The sequence below is a fragment of the Phalacrocorax carbo genome, chromosome 9 (assembly GCF_963921805.1).
Source record: "Phalacrocorax carbo chromosome 9, bPhaCar2.1, whole genome shotgun sequence".
Taxonomy (NCBI): domain Eukaryota; kingdom Metazoa; phylum Chordata; class Aves; order Suliformes; family Phalacrocoracidae; genus Phalacrocorax; species Phalacrocorax carbo.
Window position 1 is genome coordinate 20,088,413 of NC_087521.1, and position 23,562 is coordinate 20,111,974.

At 37.9% G+C, this 23,562-nt stretch overlaps 1 protein-coding gene across 3 annotated transcripts in view; it reads right to left on the minus strand.

Moving 5' to 3' along the window:
- RPS6KA5 (ribosomal protein S6 kinase A5) overlaps window positions 1-23,562 on the minus strand; it is an 83,847-nt gene that overhangs the window by 30,261 nt on the left and 30,024 nt on the right. For 2 of the 3 annotated variants that reach the window (XM_064460566.1, XM_064460565.1), the window contains 2 exons: window positions 23,216-23,323; window positions 1,628-1,711 (listed from right to left, as the gene is read on the minus strand). In XM_064460566.1, coding sequence (XP_064316636.1) covers window positions 1,628-1,711; window positions 23,216-23,323 — 192 coding nt within the window. Of the gene's footprint in view, window positions 1-1,627; window positions 1,712-2,410; window positions 2,539-23,215; window positions 23,324-23,562 lie in introns of those variants that run through there. The other variant, XM_064460567.1, reaches the window with a different exon arrangement.

A 23,562-nucleotide genomic window follows, 5' to 3' on the forward strand; every position in this document is an offset into this window, starting at 1 on the left:
ATACTGAAATACTAGAGCAAGTCTTTTAGACAAACAATACAGCTATCTAGAAGAGATTACAAATCAAAAACCTTGATTAATGAGAGCATAACATACTAAAGCAGTCTCATTTCCTCTTTTTAAAATAAGATCTTTGAGTTACTAGATATGCAGTAAATATGAAATACACTAAAACCCTTCTAACACTGCATCACATGACACTGCCAATGGTGAGGCAGAGAGTACGTGGTGTGAACAATCACCATCTCATAGGTAGTTGAAAAATCACCCTGATTTATCAGCTAACATTTTGATATCAAACTGTGAAGCTATTTCTTATCTAATACTGTAAGGCTCTACACTACATCTAATGAAAGTGTCTTAGAACTTAACAGAACAGAGATCCTCTTTAAATTAGCAACGATATTGAATTTATAAGCACTTGAGAAGACAGAATCACAACTCAAAGTGACTGACGCACTGGAGAGATATTCTGAAACTGGCCAGATTAAACTAAGAACTAAGAGTGCAGGAAAGAGCTTCAATTCCTAAGTTGGTAAAATTCAATTTTTAATAATGACCAGGCAAACAGTACAGTAGAGAAGATGCAGAGGTTATAGTGGAATACAAAGTAGGTGTGAGACAATGACTAACTGAAAAGACAAAGCACATTCTATTTTATGTTTAATAGAAGAATAAGGGAAGCAATCATTCTGCTGTACTTCAAATTGCCAACTCTTAGGTCAGACACTGTGCCCACTACAGTGCTCCCTACCTCAATAAATATACAGGCAAACTCAGACCAAAAGAGAAGCAGAATGCACAGAGAAGAAGAAAAAAAGCCTTCTCAGGCAAAGTCAGACTAAGTCCGGTTATTCCAGAAAAAGGAGATTGAGGGTGCCGTAATATTTTCCAGTGCTTAAAAAGGCTTTTGTAAGAGGAATTGTGATCAACTATATTCTGTGACCCCCAACAGAAAGACAAGTCAACTCAATATACAGCAAAAAACACAGAGATTAAATATTCTCCAAAACTTCTCAGTATAGTAAGCAATCAGAATAATTTATCTAGGAATACTGTAGAATTCTTTTGGTTTCAAACATCACCTGCAAATTATGGTTGCCTTGATCTTTCCCATCAATTACTGACAATATAATTCATAATAAAACCTTAGCCTCAAGCTAAACAGAATTAATTTTTACAATCTGAGAACATTTATAACATTAACAACATTAATAATCTACTGCATGCTTCAAGGAAGATAACAGATCTCCCTGACGTACAATTTAAAAAACTGTATCAGAATTAGCCACAAACCAGTCATTTTTCCACTCTGAACAGTTTTTTATTTAAAAGGAAATAAGTGCCAGCTAAGGCTTTTTGTCCCACCGCACATTTAGAACAAATTTTGAATAGAACACAAATGAGCCTCAATACCTATATAAATATGCTTTTCACTTAAGACTGAGAACTCAAGATACATCATACTGATGTTTTTAAATATAGGCAATAATCTATTTTAGGACAACCTGAAATAAGGCATGTTTAAATAAGACACTGTCACATTTTATAGAAACCGCTCAAGCTGAACAACAGGGTTGCCTAAAGAATTAATTTCTTTTCAGTAGTAAACTTAGATAGCACATACCTTATCATGTCCTGTATCTCCTCCTCTTACAATATCTGGAGCCATGTATTCTATTGTTCCACAGAAGGAATATGCTCTCTCATTCTAGAAAACAAAGAAAATAAAATTCATGTCAAACAATTATAGTATACATATCATATGGGACAGATATGGCTAACAGTTCCAAGATGCTGGCAGCAATTCTTCTCCAAATAGCTCAGAACTGCTAGCTAAATCATACTCCATCATATGTAGAGATGTATCACATAACGCTACAAAATATTTAGTCTTCTACAAAAGAATAAAATTGTGATAGGTTTGTGTGGCAGTCTATGATAAGCACACAATATTTAACGTATTGATACTTAAAAAACTTTCCCATAAGTCTAAATGATCTATACATTTCAGAACCACACAACATTTCCCAAGGTAATATAGACACACATTCTGAAGGCTGCAATATCAATACTCTAGACAACAAATAAAACCTTTCCATTAAAAAAGAGTATTTCACTGTAAGATGTACAATTTGACTAAATTGGATACAAGATCCTTTGAGTTCCCCATATTAGGAATTTATTATGACCTCTAGAAAAGTAATTTTCTTTTGCAACACACACATATATAAAAAACACAACATCCTCTCAAGAAGAGACTTGGAGAGAGACAAGAGAGAGAGAGAAAGGCAGACAGACAGAGTTGTAAATTTCATTTTATTCTACACACTGAAGTTATCGTCTTGATTATGTTCAAAACTAAGCTGCTTTCACAGGCATGTATAATTGTTCCCTGTTAGCGATTTACCTTTGAGGTCAACATGAGGTCATGCTGTACCTTGCTAATGACGAAAGCACATGTGTTTGGGCCATGCAACATTGTTCCTCCCTTATCCTTCAAGCTTCTAGCATTTTGGGGAGAGATCCTGACAGGTCCTTTAAAGAAGAGTGTTCAAAAAAGCAAATATTTCAAAAGTCAGGTTTTACATTTGTAGATTCAGATTTGGAGTTTAAAACAGGTGCTATATAAGAGAATGTACTACACTAATGAGAGGAAGCTTCTAAAAGTAGAAATAGTGTTCAGTGCTACGTTGAGGCATAAAAATTAAACAGTCCAACAGCATATTATTAAACTGTATTTATTAAAATACATATACTGTGACTGGTTTGGGGGGTAAAATTCTGAGTTCAAAATAGTTATAGGCCTCATTTTATTCAAATATTAACTTGAAATATTAACTTCTGAGACAAAGCCATGAAATAATAAACTTTTAGTGATTCCACTCTCTTTTGACACAACTATTGTTTCTCCTTGATTATCTTTTCCAGTACCTGTTAACTAAAAGAAAAATAGTGTGATAAAAAGCGAAACGAAAAAAAAATAATCAGAAATTACTAGCCCTTCATTCTGGCATCAGCCAAACTAAAGCTATTCATATACCCCTCTGTTCATTCTTCCTTCAGCTGGGGGGGAGGGAGGGGGAAAGAAGGAAAAGGAAGGGGACTGAAAAATACAAAACAAAACTGTTCTTCACTTGCTACGTCTCCAAAGAGTAAAAAGATAATGCAGCCAAGCTGAGATTTATGAAAACAATTTATAATGCTAATATATCAAAAGAAACGGATGAAAACTATTATAATTTAGTTAGCTGCAAATTCAGTAAATCATCCACAAAATTATGTCTTTTTTGTCTCTGTGTAGTGTAATAAAGCTAGGCTACATGATACTACAGTGACAAGAAACAGACTGGGGAGTTGTATATGAACATATACAGTGGTACAGCAGAATCCTTATGATCTCAGGTACCTTTTGCTGGTGAGAAGGCCCACTAAAAACCATTTCAAAACATGCAGAACTATTTAGTAGCTTTTTTGAGGAACAACTGCAATCCTTACTATACATAATTGGTGGTTCTGATTTTCGATTATATTTACTTTTTACCTTTTACAATCATTTTAGCTTTCAATATGAAAGACGGAAGTTCTGAAACAATATTTGATGAGCTTTATTTCTGTCTTAAATTCATGTCTGATGTATTTTTTGTCCATTGCAAAATTCAGTGTTTAAAACCCTCCAAATAATTTTGGAGTTTTAAAGAATTGGTATGGTATCATTTAAAAATCCTTCCTTATAATTAGATTTCAACATGAAAAACTCACAACTAAGTCACAAACCAGCATTCATAAATTGAAAACACTCTGGGATATGAGGTTTATAAAAACCACAACTTCTAATCCACATAGGTAAGTACTTGTATCCTTTAGCTCTTGCTTCCTTTTCAGTTTACAAGTGGTCTACTGCTGAAATTCAAGGCTGAACAGAGCCAAGAAGAAAGCTGATGATTACCACAAGCAGAGTTCTTAGCAAGAAATTAAGTAGTAAAATGGAACTGAGCATTAGGTAGGAAAAAAAAATATGGACCCACTGAGCATTTTCTTCATAATCAACACTTATTTGCCATTACACATACTAGCGTCATATTCCAGAAGCCCTGTTGGAACCAGCTTATGACTCTTACAGTGTGACCATTAAAAAAAACCCCACTCTGATACCAACTATTTATAGTTTCTTATTTAACCACACAAAAAAGCTCTGAGGACTACATACTCCCCAGACATTAATAAAGCCAACTGTCTGAAAGCAAAGCATTCTGACTCAACTAGAGTTTGACATAGATTTGCCTTCATAAAGTGCTGTAGAAAGTCCTGACTTCAGCCAGTTGAAGTCACAAAATCTGGATATTTCTTTGTTAGACACTTCCATTTATGTTGTGCTTTACCAAATTACAAGCCCCGCCAACTACACCTAGCTGTTGCTTAAGGAACACAGTTTTTATAGAATTAAGGGATATTGATAAATATATATACATATATAGGCACACGTAAATCTGTCAGTGTTAAATGTGCCTCTTAAAGGGAGACACTAGTAGTCTTTACTATTATGCATTACATGTGTTTAAAACCATTTTCAAAGAATGTTACCTCCAATAACAGTTTCCTTTTTTGTCCCATTCTGGGCTCCCAGTACGAGACATGGACACACTGGAGAGAGTCCAGCAAAGGGCCACTAAGAACATTAAGGTATTGGAGCATGTGAGGAAAGTCTGAGAGAGCTGGGACTGTTCCACCTGGAGAAAGGAAGGCTCCGGGCGATCTCATCAGTGTATATAATTGCCTGAAGGGAGACTGCAAAGAAGGGGGAGCCAGGCTCTTTTCAGTGGTGCCTGGTGACAGGACCAGAGGCAATGGGCACAAACGGAAACACATGAGGTTCCCTCTGAACATCAGGAAACACCTTTTTATTGCTGTCAGGGTGACTGAGCACTGGCACAGGTTGCCCACGGAGGCGGTGGAGTCTCCCTCCTTGGAGATACTCAGAAGCTGCCTGGACATGGTCATTGGCAACTGGCTCTAGATGGCTACATTTGGGCAGGGGTAGTTGGACCAAACCACCTCCAGAGGTCCCTTTCAACCTCAAACATTCTGTGATTCTGTGACAAAAAGTCACTGTAAGTTGTATTTCACCATTCATTTGTTAAATCACATTTTACTCACAAATCAATAATCAGTCCCCCCCAAAATTTCAAAAACCACAACCAAATCCAATTTTGTATATCCTCCCCGCCAAATTTACATTTCATTTGATGTTATAACATGAATCCAAATTCCATAATGCACATTATTAATACTTTCGTGTTACGAGATGTAAGACAGGAAAGGAAGTTATTGAACAACTGTATCTGGATTACCTACAGGTGAATTCTCACTGAACATGCACACCTTACAAATACTCAAGATAAAGATTTTTTTAAATAATGCAGAATACTCATTTTCTTCCCTTACTCAGCATGCATGCCTTAAGAACTGTAGTTCCCTCTTCTGAGTTGCAGAACAGCAAGCCATCAGACTCTAATGGAAGGAAACAGAATTGTGGCTAACCCATCACTAATCACATAATCACGGAATGGTAGGGGTTGGAAAGGTACCTCTGGACATCATCTTGTCCAACCCCCCTGCTTGAGCAGGCACACCTAGAGCAGGGGGCACAGGACCACATCCAGGTGGGTTTTGAATATTGCCAGAGAAGGCACAGAGACTCCACAACCTCCCTGGGCAGCCTGTTCCACTGCTCTGGCACCTGCAAAGTAAAGAAGCTTTTCCTTATATTCAGGTGGAACTTCCTGTGCTCCAGTTTGTGCCCACTGCCCCTTGTCCTGTCGTTGGCCACAACTGAAGTGAGTCTGGCCCCATCCTCTTGACACTCATTCAACCTTTAGATATTTATAACCGCTGATAAGAGCCCCTCTCAGTCTTCTCCAGGCTGAACAAACCCAGGTCTCTCAGCCTTTCCTCATAAGAGAGATGCTCCGGTCCCCTGATCATCCTCATAGCTCTCTGCTGGACTCTCTCCAGTAGTTTCCTGTCCTTCTTGAACTGGGAAGCCCACTACTGGACACACTACTCCAGATGTGGCCTCACTAGGGCAGAGTAGAGGGGGACAATAACCCCCCTCGACCTGCTGGCCACACTCCTTTTAATGCACTCCAGGATACCGTTGGCCTTCTTGGCCACAAGGGCACAGTGGCTGGCTCAGGGTCAGCTTGCTGTCCACCAGCACTCCCAGGTCCTTCTCAGCAGAGCCGCTTTCCACCAGGTCAACCTCCAACCTGTACCAGTGCATGGGGTTGTTCCTCCCCAGGGGCAGGACCTTGCTCTTGCTTTTGTTGAATTGCATCAGGCTCCCCTTGGCCCAGCAGCTCTCCAGGTCTCGCTGAATGGCAGCCCAACCTTCTGGTGTATCAGCCACTCCTCCCAGCTTGGCATCGTCAGTGAACTTGCTGAGGGTACACTCTGTCCCTTCGTCCAGGTCACTGATGAACATGTTGAATGGGACTGGACCCAGCACAGACCCCTGCAGAACACCGCTAGTTACAGGCCTCCAACCACACTCTGCACTGTTGGATCACGACCCTCTGAGCTCTGCTGTTCAGCCAGTTCTCTATCCACCTCACTGCCCTCTCATCCAACCCACGCTTCCTAAGCTTACCTATGAGGATGTTATGGGAGACAGTGTCAAAAGCCTTGCTGAAGTCGAGACAAACAACATCCACCGCTCTCCCTTCATCGACCCAGCCAGTCATGCCTTCATAGATGGCTATCAGGTTGGTCAAACATGACCTCCCCTACCTTTAGCTTTTTTTTTTTTGGGTGGGGGCGGGAAGTGCTATAACAGCAATACATGGCTAATTTTTATTTTTTTTTTCCAAGAAAGTAAGTTTTTGGAAGAAGGCTGTCATATTTAAAAGACATTATACCACTGGACAAGCATGTCATACATTTTTAAGTATTTCAAGAATTAAGGTAAATTATCTTCTTCAAAATTTCTTTGAAGGCATTGCATACTGCTGAATTCAGATGAAGTCAGAAAAATTAACCAATCGCTGACTGCATCATTTTACTTCCTTCTTAAGTGTATGATTGTATTTTCTATTATCTCCAGTTATACTGAACCACCTCTGACACTAGTTTCAGTACAATTCTTTGCTACTGATCTCCAATTTAATGTCGAGATTGTTCTGATGAGAACAGAATTCAAGAATTCTCCAATGGGTCAATGGGATGAATTTGCCCAGGTTCCATGTTCTTAAAGTGAGTACAGTTCCCTCTTCTCAGTCTGCTCTTTGACCAGAAAAAATAACTTCCTATTTCTAAACTTGCCTCTGATAAGGTGTCCCTCCTTCTATTCAGTATTCATCATAGATGTCCTCAGCAGAAATTGAAGTATGTTATGAGGATATATGAGGATGTTATGGGAGACAGTGTCAAAAGCCTTGCTGAAGTCGAGACAAACAACATCCACCGCTCTCCCTTCATCGACCCAGCCAGTCATGCCATCATAGAAGGCTATCAGGTTAATCAAACATGACCTTCCCTTGGTGAATCCACATTGACTACTCCTGATAACCTTTTCCTCCACATGCCTGGAGATGACCTCCAGGCATAATAACACAATATGACAATATTGATCTTGTCTTCGAAACAGCATCATTATGTTCGTTCCCAATCAGCATTGCTTCCATATTACACATAATCTGGAGATAGTCTTCAGTCTTCTAGCACACAGCAGCTGGTTTTGATTTCTGTTTTTTTCTTTACCAAGTTCAGCATCATTCCTGAATGTTTATGCAATAGCATAGTTTTTAGTAAAGGTATACAAAGTGGCTACTTTAGTCAGCTGTTTAAGATTGCAACAGCTTTTCTTGGAGTCACTGATACAAAGAGATTTTTAATAAGAGTTCTTGATCAGTGAACATAGATAGGTCCTCCTGGACAGCCAGGGAGTCCTCTTTGTTAAACCATCCCCCTGTTAAATTAGAAAAACAAGTTATATTCCCTTAAATCTCTTTCAGATGAGCTACACGTTAACACTGTGCCTGTATGTATTACCAGAATGTTTCTAATAAATACTCTAGTACTACACATGGGGTATTCCTCTATCTTTTCCCACTTCACTTATGTCATTATAAGAAAGACAGTGGACTGCCCTCTTCACACATTCCTTGCAATCATTCTGACTAATCTGAGCATCCTAGGGAAATGTAACTGCTCTAACTTGCTAGGGAATTTTCAATACCATGTCTATGTGATCCCTACAGCCTTTCCACCAGATTATCTATTTTAGCTTCCCATTTTCCTTTTCCTTCATTAAAAAAGAAAGGACAAAATTTATCTTCCAACTATGGAATGTTGGCAGCACCTAGCCACAAAGAAGCTTTAGGACAGAGAATTAGAATTCTGTGACTGTCCAAGATGGAGAGGTGTAATGTGGATTACCATTTGTCCTAGAAAACAGTCACTTCACTAAAGGAAAAAAAAAACCACACAACCCAAGAACAACAACCCCAAATGAAACAACAACAAAAAAACAAACCACACAAAAACTCAAAAGCAGTGTCTTCTTTGCTAAGACTATGTACACTGACCTTGGCAGGTTGACCACAATTACACCATTTCCAGAGATTAAAAAACCTAGCTCCAGAATTCAACCAAAAATGCTGACAGAAGGATGGAGGTGTTACACCATCATGCTCTTGATGATCTTGTGCTATCATCACTTGGCCCTGCTCTATAACCAGGGAATGCTAGGCAGGCATTTGAGACTACCTGAAGTTATAGAAAGCATATGTAATGTTTTCTCCTCAAAGACAGAGAGAACTTATGCCTTCAGAGTTCTCTAATGAGCTCCCTCATCAAGTAACAAAAAAAGCATGTTAACTGTGGCAAAAAAAAAAAAAAAAAGAGGAAGAAACTCCATTTATCTGCAGAGACTACAGGACATCTACAGGAATAGCCTGACTGACAGAGAAACAGCCACTACTGTAATACAATTAGTAGCATTACACTACTATAATACTACTCTATGGCCATGCAAATTCAGTTTAGCAACATTTTAAATGGTAGCTCAGACACTTATTAAGTCTCATAACTGTTCAACAGGTCATAACAGTGTATGTGGGACAAGAACTGTAATTCCAAAGTGAACCACCGGAATTAGATGAGACTTCAGGAGAGCCAAGGAATCCCACAAGCAGAACATCTTCCTAAAAGGCCGATCTCTACTGGGCCAAACTGCCTTTTGGCAGCCAACTATTTGGACAAAGGGCTACTCCCTTATGTCTGATTTAAGAAGTTACTGGGCTGAAAGGATGGTGTCAGTTTCCAGTGCCACAAAAGCCCCCACACAGCCCAGATGCACTGAAAATGTCTGATTCCATGCCCTAACACATCCAAAAGGGCATGGGAACTGGTCAAAGAAATAGAGACAACAGCTTCAGGATGGGTGTTTCCCAACACCTAGGGGGTGAAGACTGCATTATTATATCACATGCACCCAGAGATCTGCATCTGAGAAACAAACTGTGTTTTAATACTTGGCTGAAGACATCTTCAGCTAGGAGGCCACAGGTAGGCAACTGCCTGAAATGTCAGGGCCAAACCTGCATTTGTAAAGAAAAATGTATTCTTAGAGGAGAGGAAAAGATTCCAAGGGACTGTTACATGGTATTATAACTTCTTCAATAAGCAGAGAACATCATTAGTTCAGGGGGTAAAAAAATGAAGTTTACCATACCCTCTAGAAACCAAGATCTGAATAATTTGAAAGTGTATCTTGTGACTGTCATGCTTATTCATAGCATGGCAAACAGGGCATCCAAGTCAGCCTGAATGAAAGTTCAGAGAAAGCTTTTGGAGCTCCAAAGCAGCCCCAGAGCAAAAGATGACATCCCACATTGAAAGGTTTCAAGACTCAAGGAGGCAAAGGCTGATGTGCTGAGTACCTCCTGAGCTGATAGTGTCATCAGTATGTTGCTGCTGAGTACCAAAGAAAATAAGATTTCTGTTTAGACTTCTGCAGGTAACAGAGTTACATTAAGAGAAACATACAATCTACACAAACATTAAGCACAAAATGCACCCATCTGTTGCCAAATTGGCTGTTTGTACAAGAGAGACTGAGCAAACTGGAGCATGCCACTTGACCGCTGGAAAAATGGGAGCAAAACCAAAAACAAACAAAAAGATCAAACAAATTCTTAACCCAAAGGATTTTGTTTCAGAGGCCTTGGGAACAAAACAAACACATGTCAAAGCAAAGCACCCAAATAAAAACACGAAAGAAGACTACAGAGCTGTGAATGCTGGAAAGGGTGAGTTGAGATAAAGCTAGCTAACAGAATAGTAACATAGGTAAAACAAAAACAAACAAACAATCACACCTGCAAAGAATAACTAGATGCTCCATCTAGAGTATCTGGCTCAGAATACTGAGCCATATTCCAAGTATGCTCTTCTATACATGTGCACCAAGCCTACAGGAAGCATCTATTTGCCATACAAATACAGCTTTGGGAAAATGCTTCACAGCTTGAGCACCTGTGATTTTATCTCCGAAGTGTGAATACAGATATGGAAAGCACTCAAGTGTCTTAAGACAGTCATTATACCATTTTGAAGACACATTATTTAACATTTAAATATACGGCCTTTGAAGTATTTCTTCAACTTGACCAATTGCATTCAAACAAAATGTGCCACTGCTCCAACAGACACTTGGGTCCTACAATCCTATGGCTTATTTTATTCACAACAGTCTTTGTGCAAACATATTTTAGCCAGAGGATTAGCCAAGCATTCACTGAAGCCATTCTTTTCAGCATTCAGTTAGGACCCACTTCTCTAACTACATGAAAGGTCACCTTTGAAACAGAACAGACTGCTTCTGTTCTCCAGCTACTTAATGCACAAATGCTTTGCTCTTAACTGAGCTGGACTACTACTCTGAACATCAGATACGACACATTCTGAAACCATACTACTATCATATTCCTTTGAACCGTGAAACTTGGCTCCTTAAATGAATTTTGCAACTTAAAAAAAAAAACAAACCCAAACACAAAGCTACTCTAAATGTTATTTAGTAGTGTATGTGTTCTTTAATAGGAATTCCTTGCTAATAGAAGCAATGGTAGGATACAATCAAAAGGTTTGGTTAAACCCCAGAGTTCGTAATTCCTAATGTAAGAATTTCAAGAAATGGAAACTACACAATACTAGGGAAACAGCACTTCTCAGCTATTAAAATGGCTTGTACTTTAATTTCCTTGAATTCTGTATTCATGTAAAAATTTTTAGGAACATAATCAAATACCTTAAGAATTAGTCCTTTACTGTATTCAATATTAAAAACCAACAACAAAACAAAAACTAGAAACACTAAGTGCTGTTGGGCCAAAGAACACAAAGACAACCTCCAGAGTTGGAGAGTCAGAGTTCCAGTCTCTGACAGTAGGTATTTAATCTGTCAGCAACAACTATGCAGCTGAGTAGCACCTAGTGACAGAGAGCAAGAGTGTGCAATGGAACAGAAGGCAACCAGGTAGCCAGACAGAAGCTCACTGAAGGCATTGAGGACTGTTCTCAGGGCTGACTCTCCACAAGTCCACTGAAAAATTCTCCAATCCAGACAACAATTACTTACTGGTTCTTGTCACGTTTTTGTTATGGAGAAATAATAGTATTACTATACATGTTTTGACTGGGTTCTTCCACAGGTTTCAACAACATTCTTATGAGATTCCTATGCTTGGCCATACTTGTTAGTTGGCAAATTAAATAGCTTAATTCACTTAATCTGACCTCATCATTATGAAGGTTTCAAAATGTTATGACCTAGCAACACAGGAGGAATGCATAACTGTTGTTGGAGGTACTCTGAAATCCCATAGCAAGTATAAACAAGGTTTTTAATCTACTACAGATATAGTCTTTCTACTCAAAGTCAAAGGCAACTCCTCCTTATTGCATGGGTGGTGAAATTCTCCATACTAACTTTCAGATCAGGTATATAGATGAAAAACCAAAGTGATGAAATAATAATTTAGCTAAAACTCCACATATCTTGGGTCTTCTCTTTAAGCAACCACCTAATAGGTTATATTTCATGTGAATGTGTTCATTGTGTAAATCACTATGTTTCCAACTTCTAAAACATATTCAGGACTGCAACTAAAACCCACTAGTCTTGAAAATGCCTCTCACCTACAATAAATTGGAAGCAGCCTGCATGTATATGAAGAAAGCCAGTCTCCGGAAGACGTGAATTTTGAAAGCAACTTTTTGGAACTGGTAAAGTTATGATCAATATAAAGAACTTGCTCTGAATTCTATTTAGAGAATAAACATTCTAGCACATGAAAATCTGTAATCTTGATTGTTGTTCATAAGTATTTACAACCCATGTTTTCTTCTCTGATGGAGGCTAAGTCGTCTTATATTACCAGGTGCATGGCATGTGGTAATTTCTTGGGAGATAAAGATGCCAAAAAAAGATCTTTGCACAGGGATAAGACTCACAATTGGGGAAGGGATCACATACAATAGAAATGAATGGTAGATGTTAAAATTTCTTTGACACCACAGTATTGTAATTCTTGCACAAGATGCTGCATTTCCAACTTCTGTTCTAGCGTAAATAAGATCTGCAGCGATGCTGTGCTTTTGGCTCTCAGGAAGTTCAGCTGAGATGATTGGTGGCTGGATACCACAAACTACAAGGAGGAGAAACACACTGAGAGAACCTTCATCCTTGAAGTCATTAATGTTTCCTAGGTCCATCAACCAATCTCTAATGAAGGAAACCAGAGGCATTTGATCTCTCCTGCAATGAGAGATCAATGTAAAGACTGGGGAACAAGAGACTGGAGTACAGCCCTACAGAAGGGGATCTGGGGGTTTTGGCTGATGGTAAGCTCAGTATGAGTCATCAGTATGCCCAGGCGGAAAAAAGGGACCAACTGCACCCTGATGCATTAAGCATATTATAGCTAATAAATAAAAATTAAAAAAATATTGTTCCACTATACACGTCATTGATGCAGCCTCACCTTGAGTACTGCATGCAATTTTACGCTCCACTATATAATAAGGATATAAAATATAGAATGTGTCCAAAGGAGGGCAACAAAGATGGTGAAAGTACTAGAGGGCATGACTTTTGAGGAGCAGATGAGGATACTAGGTTTGTTCAGCTAAGAGCAGAGGAGACAGAGGGGTAACCTTACTGCTGTCTACAATGTTCTCATGATGGGGAGAAGAGCAGGAGGTGCTGATCTCTTCTCTCTGGAGGCTGGTGATAGGAAGCAACGGAATGGCTTAAAGCTGCAAGAGGGGAAGTTCAGATTGGACATTAGGAAAAAAATTCTTCACTGAGAGGGTGGTCAAGCGCTGGAACAAGCTCCTCAGGGAAATGGTCATGGCCCCAAGCCTGTCAGTGTTCAAGAAAGCGTTTGGAAAAATGGCGTTAGATATATGGTTGAACTTCTAGGTGGCCCTGTGTGGAGTGAGACTTGACAGCCCTTGTGGGCCCCTTCCAGCTCAGGTTATTCTACAAATCTATGATTCAATGAGACTGGAGCACAGCATGTTTCAACTGTGCCAGGAAACATTTCCCTTATGTACAAAAATCTTTGTGTATACAGAATGCTTCAAAAGTCTTTACAAAGTTAAGGAGAGGGGACTTAATACAGCGGATTCTTCAGGAGGATTTGGCCTTGCAAGGTATTTCTGGTGTCTGCACAAAGACTGCTGTGAATTGCGCTGGATAATGTCACTGCAAGGTTATATTGGACAAATCCAGAACTGCTTTTGAAGTTCTTCAAATGACCTTTTCTTTTTGTGGTATGATTATCAATATACTAACTGTACCTAAGAAAAATTCTATTTCTTAATGCTTCATACAAATTCCAAACAGGAAACCCCCAGAACAACTTCTGTAACTTCTCATATGCTGTATCTCGTATGGTCTTAACTTTATGTGGTGGTTTGCTCTTTCTTTTCCATTAGCTACAAGAGTCTAGCAGAAGAAACATCAGTCTGCTCAAAGAAAAGACATACAATAGCTTGTATCACTCTGTATTGAAGGTTCAGTGATGGCAGCTAATATCCCTAGTATGCTCTCGTGAAGCTTTTAGCACAAACATTGCTTGCGAGAGCAGCACTGTCCCAAAAGATACCAAGTATTTAACTTTGTATTAGAGTATTTAACAGCTCCTGGCTATTTAACAGCTCCTGGCACTAACTTAAATTGAACGTGCACAAGTCCCAACACTCTCTGCATAAATACTTCTAACTGATACCTGGCTAGGACTGTGACATTTCAACCAGTGATGAACATGAAACCTGCATGTTACACTTCCACAGAAGGTCTCACTCAAGAGGGTAAGGCAGAAAAGCAGACTCCAATTCAGAACTAGAAATGGCAGCAAGAGGTAACAGTACTGGAAACACGCTAAATAGGTGGTGAATCACCTTTAAGAATAATGCTAATGTGGTTTTGTGAGGTTTCTGCAATCTCTTAGTGTGCATATTTTTCAGTATCAATATAACAGGAATAGCTTCAACCACAATAGCATGGCAAATGACCCTTCCATTTTATGGTTTTACCAATTTCTTAGTTAACAAGGAAGAAAATCTTAAGCAATACACACTAAACTGTCCCTTCTAATAATTTTAATTTATTCAGTGCATATTTGGAAATTGACAGAAGCATCACTCATTCTACTATTTTTATGAGGTCACTGAAGAAAAAGTAATTAGTTGAGAAATAAGCAAATTCAGACAGTAAATGCTAGAAAGGATATATTATGCTACTGTATTCAGGCATAAGACTCAGACTTAACCAGGAATATGGGCCTACTTGAAGAGTTTCACAGGTTATCAAATGAAATAATTCTCTTGTCCTTTCAACAGCAACATATAATCCATTTCTTAATCTCCTCAAATGCCTGAAGTGGTAGATCATTTCTAGGTATGAACAGATGACAGTATTTTTACTATGCTAGAAGTTTCACTGTTGCTTTTCATTTAACTAACCCAGGGAAATACGTTGGAGTAAAATACCTTCCTTAACTGCTTATACCTCTAAATAAATGTTTCAAGTCCAAAGTTGTTTTATTTCCTTTGTTAAAGGAACTTCAAAGTCAAAGTTAACTTCCAGGTTGAATTAATTAGACCCTCTCTGGGGTCTATCAGTAGTGTAGCAAATAACATCAATCAGAAATAAAATATTTATTGGAGTTTCTAGAATGCAAGGGACAGTAGTTGTTGTTGCTGTTTTGTACAGCTGTGAGTGGATATAATAAGAGTTCTGAAAGTCATAACTTAGGTTTTGGCTACAAGCATAAGTAGTAAAAACTTCCTAGGATAACCATGACAGGACCCTGAGCTTACCAACAGGCCCTGCAACCTCTTTCCCCAGTCCTAGGGGTTAAGGCATCTGTACTCAAGACCAACGCTGACACAATGCAGCTGAGTAACCTGTGTGGAACCTTGGCAGGGGCCGTCTCCACCTTCAGCTAGAAGCTGAAGTTCAGGCTCATATTCTTGATCCTTGTGTCAGCTGTGCTGCAGCTTTGCCTGCTCTTGGCTGTGTACCTCACTGATCCTGATCCACCAATTTAAAATCCTGGCTTGACCTCAAGCCTCCCTCTTCACGACAAGCTTGTCTGATAACCACTGGACTGGTGTTTGAGCCTGTCTAACTGCCACTAGACTTGCTCTGATCTTCTTGTTCGGCAACTGTGGGCTTGTGGCACTGGTCAGTGAGCAGACTGACCCACACCTGCCTTGCTGTCAGCCTTAGCTCCCAGCTAGCACTATTACACAAGCAGCCTCCCCATCCTGCTGCTCCCTGACAAACTAGTCAAGAACCACAGTTCCTCTAGAAACAGATAAGAAGACTGAAGAACTTAAGCAGCTGAAGACTTCATCAGTATTGCACAGAGTCTCGTATATCAGCTATCAGCAACTGCCTATAAGCTACTGATTGTGTCACTAGAGTTCCCTTGGTAAGTATAGTGAGAATCACAGAATCAGAGGATAAATCAAAAGAACACTGTCATAAATGGAAATTTACTTGGAGTGCTGTAGAGGCCACATAGCAGAGGTGCTACTAATGAGCTGACCTGCTGAATGGATTTTGCATTTCAGGAAAATCACAAGTAAAGGATGAAAAGCCTAATTCCATGCAGAAACAGGCCTCGTACCTTCAGTGAACCTTAGAGGTCATCCTATATGAAATTATTATGTTTTAATATATCATATTATATTCATATATATGTCATGATATTATATACATATATCTATGTAATAATCACATATATATGAAATAAATTATTTTATTGATATTTACCTCAAAAATAAAAATGCACCAAGAAAAAAACCTGTTTCCACAGAAATCAGATCTGTAACATTCTTTGCCATCATTTTAGTTGTCCAGAATAACAATAATTACAGGCTCAGTTTAGGAAGGCATATGAAAATTGACCTAAAAGACCTCTCATGGTTCAAAGATGTGATGTAGATTTAAAATGAAAAACAAAAATCCTGTTCCAGCAAAGTGTGTGCCAGACTGACTGGTTTCTTCTTTTTTTTCCTCACTTTTTTTTTTTTTTCATTTTAATTCTTTTGGGGGCCTTTTTGGTCATAATACCCAGACATAACACTGGGTAATTAATTTGTGCATATCAGAAAGAGTACATCTTCACCCAAAAGATCTTTCAGCTGTAGACTGTTGCTTCTGTAGTTGTAACTTCTATTCAGGACCAAAACTATGATCTCTGGGAGATGGAGGAGGAGGAACCGAGACAGGAAAAAAGTTTAGTGGTACACTAATTAGACTGCTCTGCTGCATCCGACAAAATCACAGTGAAGACTGTAGTACAAAAGTAAAGGTTTAGACTAGACCAAGAACAGTTGCGATACGGCAGATCAAAGGTCCACTAGTTTGAAATGTCATCTCAAAAAGAAGTAATTAAAAAAATATAAGATCACCTGAAATTAATTTAAAATCCTATCGCTGTTCCTACTTGAATAAGTCAGTTAAGTCAAAATACCATGTTGGTTACTATGCCTCATGCCAGAGCTAGACACACTAATGAATTCTGCTTCCAAAACAGACATGGAATCAGGCTACTGAATTTTTCAAGGAAGAATGTGGTTTGCCTGCCAGCAGCTGCCATCAGAACAGGCACTTAAAAGGGAGAGCCAGAACAGCTAAACCTGGTACTGCATGCCAGCCAAGAAACATGCAACCTCTACAGCTGTGGCCCTAAAACATAACTCAATGCAAGGCTAAGCCCTCATCTTACATCAATTGGAGGTTCAAGAAACCCTTTTCACAGATTTGTACAATGGCTATGTTTGCTTTTGCAGTGCAATGCAATTGCAATTCTGCAAGGGATTCTTTAAACTAGTTCCTGATAGTTATTTGCTTTACAAATACATTAAGGGAAAAGAAAACAAAAGTCTGAGTTCTGCAGGCAAAAAAATTCAGGAACGGCACATTATTGTGTGGGAGGAATGCAAGTATGTACCACTGTCATCCCAGATGAACATTTTGTACTAGGTTCTTCTCAAATTTCCAATTTTTGGAAGACTTGTTTTCTAAAGCATCATCTTTTGAGAAGAGAGGTAACAGTACAAAAAGAGAGAGAAGAATGGTATACAGAGCAAAACCTGAAAAAATCTTCTTCCTTCAAACAGAGGCAAAATTATAAAGGTACAGAAGAGTACTGATTCTGGAAAGAATTCTACTAGTTGCCACTGCAAGCCTTCAAAAAATTATTTTTAAAAAAGATAATATAAAGAAAAAATTGTATAGGAGATACCGAGTAAATATTACTAGTATCAGTGAACCCAGATATAAAAGGTAGAGAAGTAGGAGCGGATAATTTTGCCCAAATACAATCCATCTGGTTCTAAATTGATTTTCATATGGCCATGAATCTCTGGTCATGTAAAGTTTTCACACCTGGTTGCGCAAGTTTCATTGAAGTTTGATACTCACAGTAATTCCAGAGGTAAAAAAAAAAAACTATGAGAAAAAAGATTAACAAGGATGGCAGTGTTCGCCCTCAAAAAACTTACTTTTTTTTCCCCTTTGAAAATAGAAACAGAATTTTCCTGATTGACTAGCAACGTATTATTCAAAGAACCCACAGAAGATACCAGGCTTTTTAACACAAAGATCGGTATTTCTCTCAAAAATGGGATTTTTTAAGTGGTGTATTACAATAAGAAAACAGCATCCTTAGAGCAATCACTGTAAGAAATCACAATCTGTCTTGCAAAAATTCTTAACGGCACTTGGAGATTTTGGCATAAAATCTGGACAGAATATATTTTGTGCTCCAGTCTTCTGCATTAATGCTCCATGCTGGGAAAGCACAATCATCTTTGTGATATGCACCGAAAAAGGCATGCATCTTGGGCTGATCACTGATGACCTGGTTTTGCAATTAAATGAGTCCTATTCCATTTATGCGCCTATATAGTGTATGGTATCTTAGTGTTCAATTTCAGGACACTGAAGCACCAACAGAAGTACACCAATTAAAGCAAAAAGTTTTTGCCATTGTTTCATTTCCTTTCCCAAAGTAAGGGAAACAATGACCAATTGTCTAGATAGATCTATAATCAATGCAAACTTCTGTGGACTAACTTCACTCTTCAGTTTACTTTCTTTTTTTTTTCCGCTTTGCAGAAACACAAATCTGCTCCTTAGCAATGCTCGTCTACATGACTGAACTATTATTTAACTAAAACACAAGCAGATACATATAGTATGTCATCCACAGCATGGGTTGTTCTAACTTCCCAAGAGAATGCTCAGTGTTCAGAGGATGCACTATCAAGTATCAATGACCAGAGATTATCACTTTAATTGGACAATTAGAGGTGTTTTTAAAGTTAAATGCACAGCTAATCTACAAGGTCACTCAAGTGAGATGACAGTTCATACAGCACTAAACAAGAGCCAAGTTGTAGTCACCTTCCTCTGTTCTGGACTACCTTTAAATTGCTCTAAGAATGTGTATGAATCTCTTCCTACTTCATCTACCAAAATCCATAGTGGACTTTTTTCTCAATTTTTCCTTTAATGAAATTTCCTTTAAAATCTTTTTAAATTACATACTAATTTTTTTCCAAAACAAAATGTTTATTCAACCAGCTAATAAACAAACAATTCAACAGTGAAAAGCATCTGACAATCGCAGCTAAATTTGCAACTCTGAAGAAGAGATTTTTCAGATGGGAAAACAATAACGTATCTGAACTACTCATTCTACACATCAGACAGAAGTACACAGATATCCATCCAGCTGACTTAGATTACAATTCAGTCATCACTCATGCAGAATATCTACTCATTATTTATTACTAGGCATTGTATGCTCTCAGATACATTGTTTGAAGACCAACAATGTTCAGTGTTTACTACATTTATTTTTTAAGCTTCATTAAGCAAACAAAAACTTCAAAACAAACTGAAGCTAACGCAGAAGACACGTAGCAATGCAGAATTGAGCATTTCACTATACTCTGGAAGAAAGTGTACTTAATAGGATTTAATTAACAAGAAAAATATTACATTGTTATGCATGCTCCAATAGAATACTACAATAATTCAATGAATATGTTCTAATTACTTTTTTCTAAGACATAAACACTTCCATATATACTGAAGTATGACTTTAGCGTAGTTACAGAACTAAAGGAAATGCGAGGGGAAAAAGATTTAAAAAAATGAAGTAGCATTTTAACAATAAACATTAAAATGAAGACCAGACCTGATGACTAGAATAAACTGACATTGACCAAATCAAAACAACTGCAGCATACAAGTAGAGCTATTAATGAGATAAGAAGATTAAAATATGCCTAAGCCACAAATCCAGAAGATAAAGATACTACACAAGAAATAAGATGGCAAAAAAACCACTAGCTTAGGAGTTTTGGGTTTTTTGAAGGTAAATGAAATGCAAGACACTTGAAAAAAATAGCAATACCGAAGTGATATGCAATGAACAGTGTTGTAGAAATTTCGATACAGCCTGTCAGTTCTACCAATTCCCTGCACCCCCAATATTAATTTATATTAATGCCATGTGCAAATATATTCTACATCCCAGTTAGACAGGAACGCAACTGAGAAGCATAAAAGCATAAGGCTAAGAAGTGTCTTTATTACCCTTATTTTCCTTGCAATTCAATTGAGTTAAAAATCAGAAAGACTAGCCTTAAATTGATCATGGGGCTAAGAAGGAAAATGCCATAAAACTTAATACTAAAAAGGTACTATTTATTTCAACCTCTTAATCTTTTACCCAATCCCATTCTGCTGTTAGGCTAGTCAAACTGTAGGTCCTCATGAGATATTAAATAAATTTTGATCATCAGAAGTGATTTCATACCTAAATAGCTTGTGATATTGACCTATCCTGTGTGAAAATTCATTTTTATTCAACTGCTTTATTCCAGTCAGGTTATTTCTTCTTTTTGCATGCAAATACAAGCATATGGACTTCATTTTAAAGATAAAATGAAGGCAAAACCAGACTGCCGCTTTACTTGTACAAGACAAATTTCAGTTTTTAGTGAAACAGTAGTATAAAATACTTTAACGCTCTTAAAAACACAATGCTTTCAGTTTGGATTTGTAATTCTTGCATGCTACAAGCACTTTCACATAATAATTGTAAAACAAAGAGGATACTTGACAACGCACTCTTCACACTCACGCTTCAGTAACTGCATGGCAGAAATGAATAGGTTTATTGTTTTCCTAGAAGTCATATGCACTTGCTTCCTTTCACTCAAACAGTGCTTAAGAGAAGTGGCTTCCCATCTCTTCATTGTTTAACAGTCAATTAATCTGCTATAGTTGTTATAGTCAAGTAGTAGTGCACTCTTTTTATTACAAAACAACCTCTGTTAGATTCTGTACTTGCTCAGGTACCTGGAAATATTTAACAACCACCAGATTAAAGCAGATACGATGAAAACATTGAGCAAGTATCCCTAACTACAAAACCATCCAGAATTCATAAATGCATGGTAAAAAATTCTTTCTGATAAGAATTCTAAACAGAGTACATGCTTATAACTGCATTCTTAATAACCTAAATATATCTTGTTTCAGAAAATACAATCCAAAGAGGGGGATTACTAGAATGAATTCCACTTGCGTAAGTATACTTTTCTAATGGCAAAGGTCTTGCAATAAGTAGGGTGGACCAGGGAAGAAGTGTGAAGAAAGAGGGAGAAAGGAAAGCATACTCCTCTGATCAAATTGCAAATGCTATACTCTTTTATCCGACTCATGCAGTTGTGGAATCTTATTTTTAAGTGCTACCCAATGAGCATGAAAACAGATATAAAGCTATGCCATTATACAGGCAAATTTTAGCTCTTGTAAGTACAGTGGTTCAGAAGTGTAAGTTAAGTATGTTTTGTAATGTGAATTATAAGTGTTCTAGTAGTAGCTGAATTGTCTACAGAGAATACAATATGAAATACCAATTTCTATGTGTAAATGGACCATCTTAATCATGTTTAGGTTCAGTAGCTAACTTACAATAGCACACATGAAAACTGTAGTCAAGTGCAGACAATTTCTTACATTTTTGAAAGCAAACAATACAATTGCAGTTACTTTTTTTCCTTAAAAGAAACACTAGAAATGTTGAGCTTTTTTGAAAGGGAAGACAAATTAAAATGTGGAGGATAATATGAGGGAAAAAATTGTTAAATTAGGAGATATCTGAGGTATGTACTGAAAACAGAATGGATTAGAGTCAGAGGAACCAACATTAAATAACCAAGCAGCAAGACTGCTTTATTTAAAGACTGGAGAAGAGGAATCTGATTCAGAGTGTCGGAAAAGCAGACAGGCATCTCTGGTACTTATCCCAGTCCTTCCCTTTCCTTGCACTGCTCATAAATGATGTCCTGAAGGTGAGCACAGGTGAGAAATAAGTATATTTCCTAAAATAATCAGTTTTGAGAATTAAAGAAGCTCATGATTCATTGTGGCATTCGTTTCACAGGCAAGATTTCGGCTTCATTCAACTTTGGCCCAAAGGCTGTAGGACTGCTCCTTTTCTCCGCCACCAGTACAGTAACACCATTCTACGTACTTTGTCTCATGCCCAGCACAGCTTCTCTCAAAACTCTAAGCAGGTCGTACCTAGCCACACCTTTTACTATCATTCTTTCCTGGTGAAAACAGTATCTATGTACTTCCTCTCTTGCATTGGTCTGGCAATCTGCTGCTAATCCCTTGTCATGCCAGTTGAATCTCCTCTTGGCTTCACAATATAATGTGAAAGGAATAAACTGACATTATCTGTACTATTTCCCTGCTTCAGAAAGTCAAATTTCATATCTCTTAAAATGGTACCTCCCAAATCCTACCAGACTCCATTTGAAATGCAAATATTCTAGAGGAAGCTACCAGTTATCTATTTTTAGAAAACCTCTCTGCTGCTTCTAACAAAGACTTTTAGATCTGCAGTCCCAGATTTCCATACCTCCGATACCTAAAGTGAGAGCCAAAAAATAGCCATTTTAAAATTCTCTCAGAAGTAAAATCCTGCACAGTGCTGACTCGCTATAAGCGAAAAAGCATATTTAGAGATAAAACTGTACCTTATAAATAATTAACAACTAATGTCAACAGTCAGAGATCACTATGTTAAGTACTATGCACCTATTTAATAAGAGATAAGCTTTTATCCTAAAAGCTTGCAATTAAGTTTATCAAAAGTGACAAAGACATGAGAAAGAGACAAGATAATAATACATTAATTATTATTAGCATAAAGAAGAGTCATAGCATACCATTTGCCTAGTCACTGCAAAATACTAGCACAGTCAAGCATTTTTAAAAAGGCATCTGAAAACGATAATGTAAGTGGCTTTTCAGACTTATGTGGATCTCTCCTTTTTCACATACAGGGCAGAAGGAGGGAGCATGAAGGCATTTCAGGGAAAAATAGAACAGACAAAAACGTCTGACAACACTAGCAGGCCAAAGACCAATGAATTCAAAGCTCAAAACCCAGTAAAACAGACTACAAGATTTTGTTTTATGCAGTAAGACTCTAGAAGGCAGTTTTTCTCCTCTCTCAAATGAGTTTATGATTTCAACAAGACAGAATCTGACTTTGTGATCTTGCTGAATTCTGTCCTTACTGGAGATTCAAATACTCACCTCATCAGTAAGAAACTCCTTACTCAGACCAAAGTCTGTCAGCACCACGTGGCCATCAGAATCAAGGAGAATATTCTCAAGTTTTATATCCCGATATATAATCCCCAACTGCCAACAGAATATAGGAAAAAGTATTTCCAAATCAGTGTAACATCAAGAGGTCATGGTTGAATGCATTTAAATATGAAGCTAGCAAAATTCCCATTAAGATGATTTGACATACGAAAGTTGCATCTCAAAAAGGACAATTTTAAAATGCCTTTGAAGAAATAACTTTGAGCAACTTAAAAATCCTCAGAAATTACACTGTGCATTAATGTCGTTAAATTTAAAGGACACACTACATC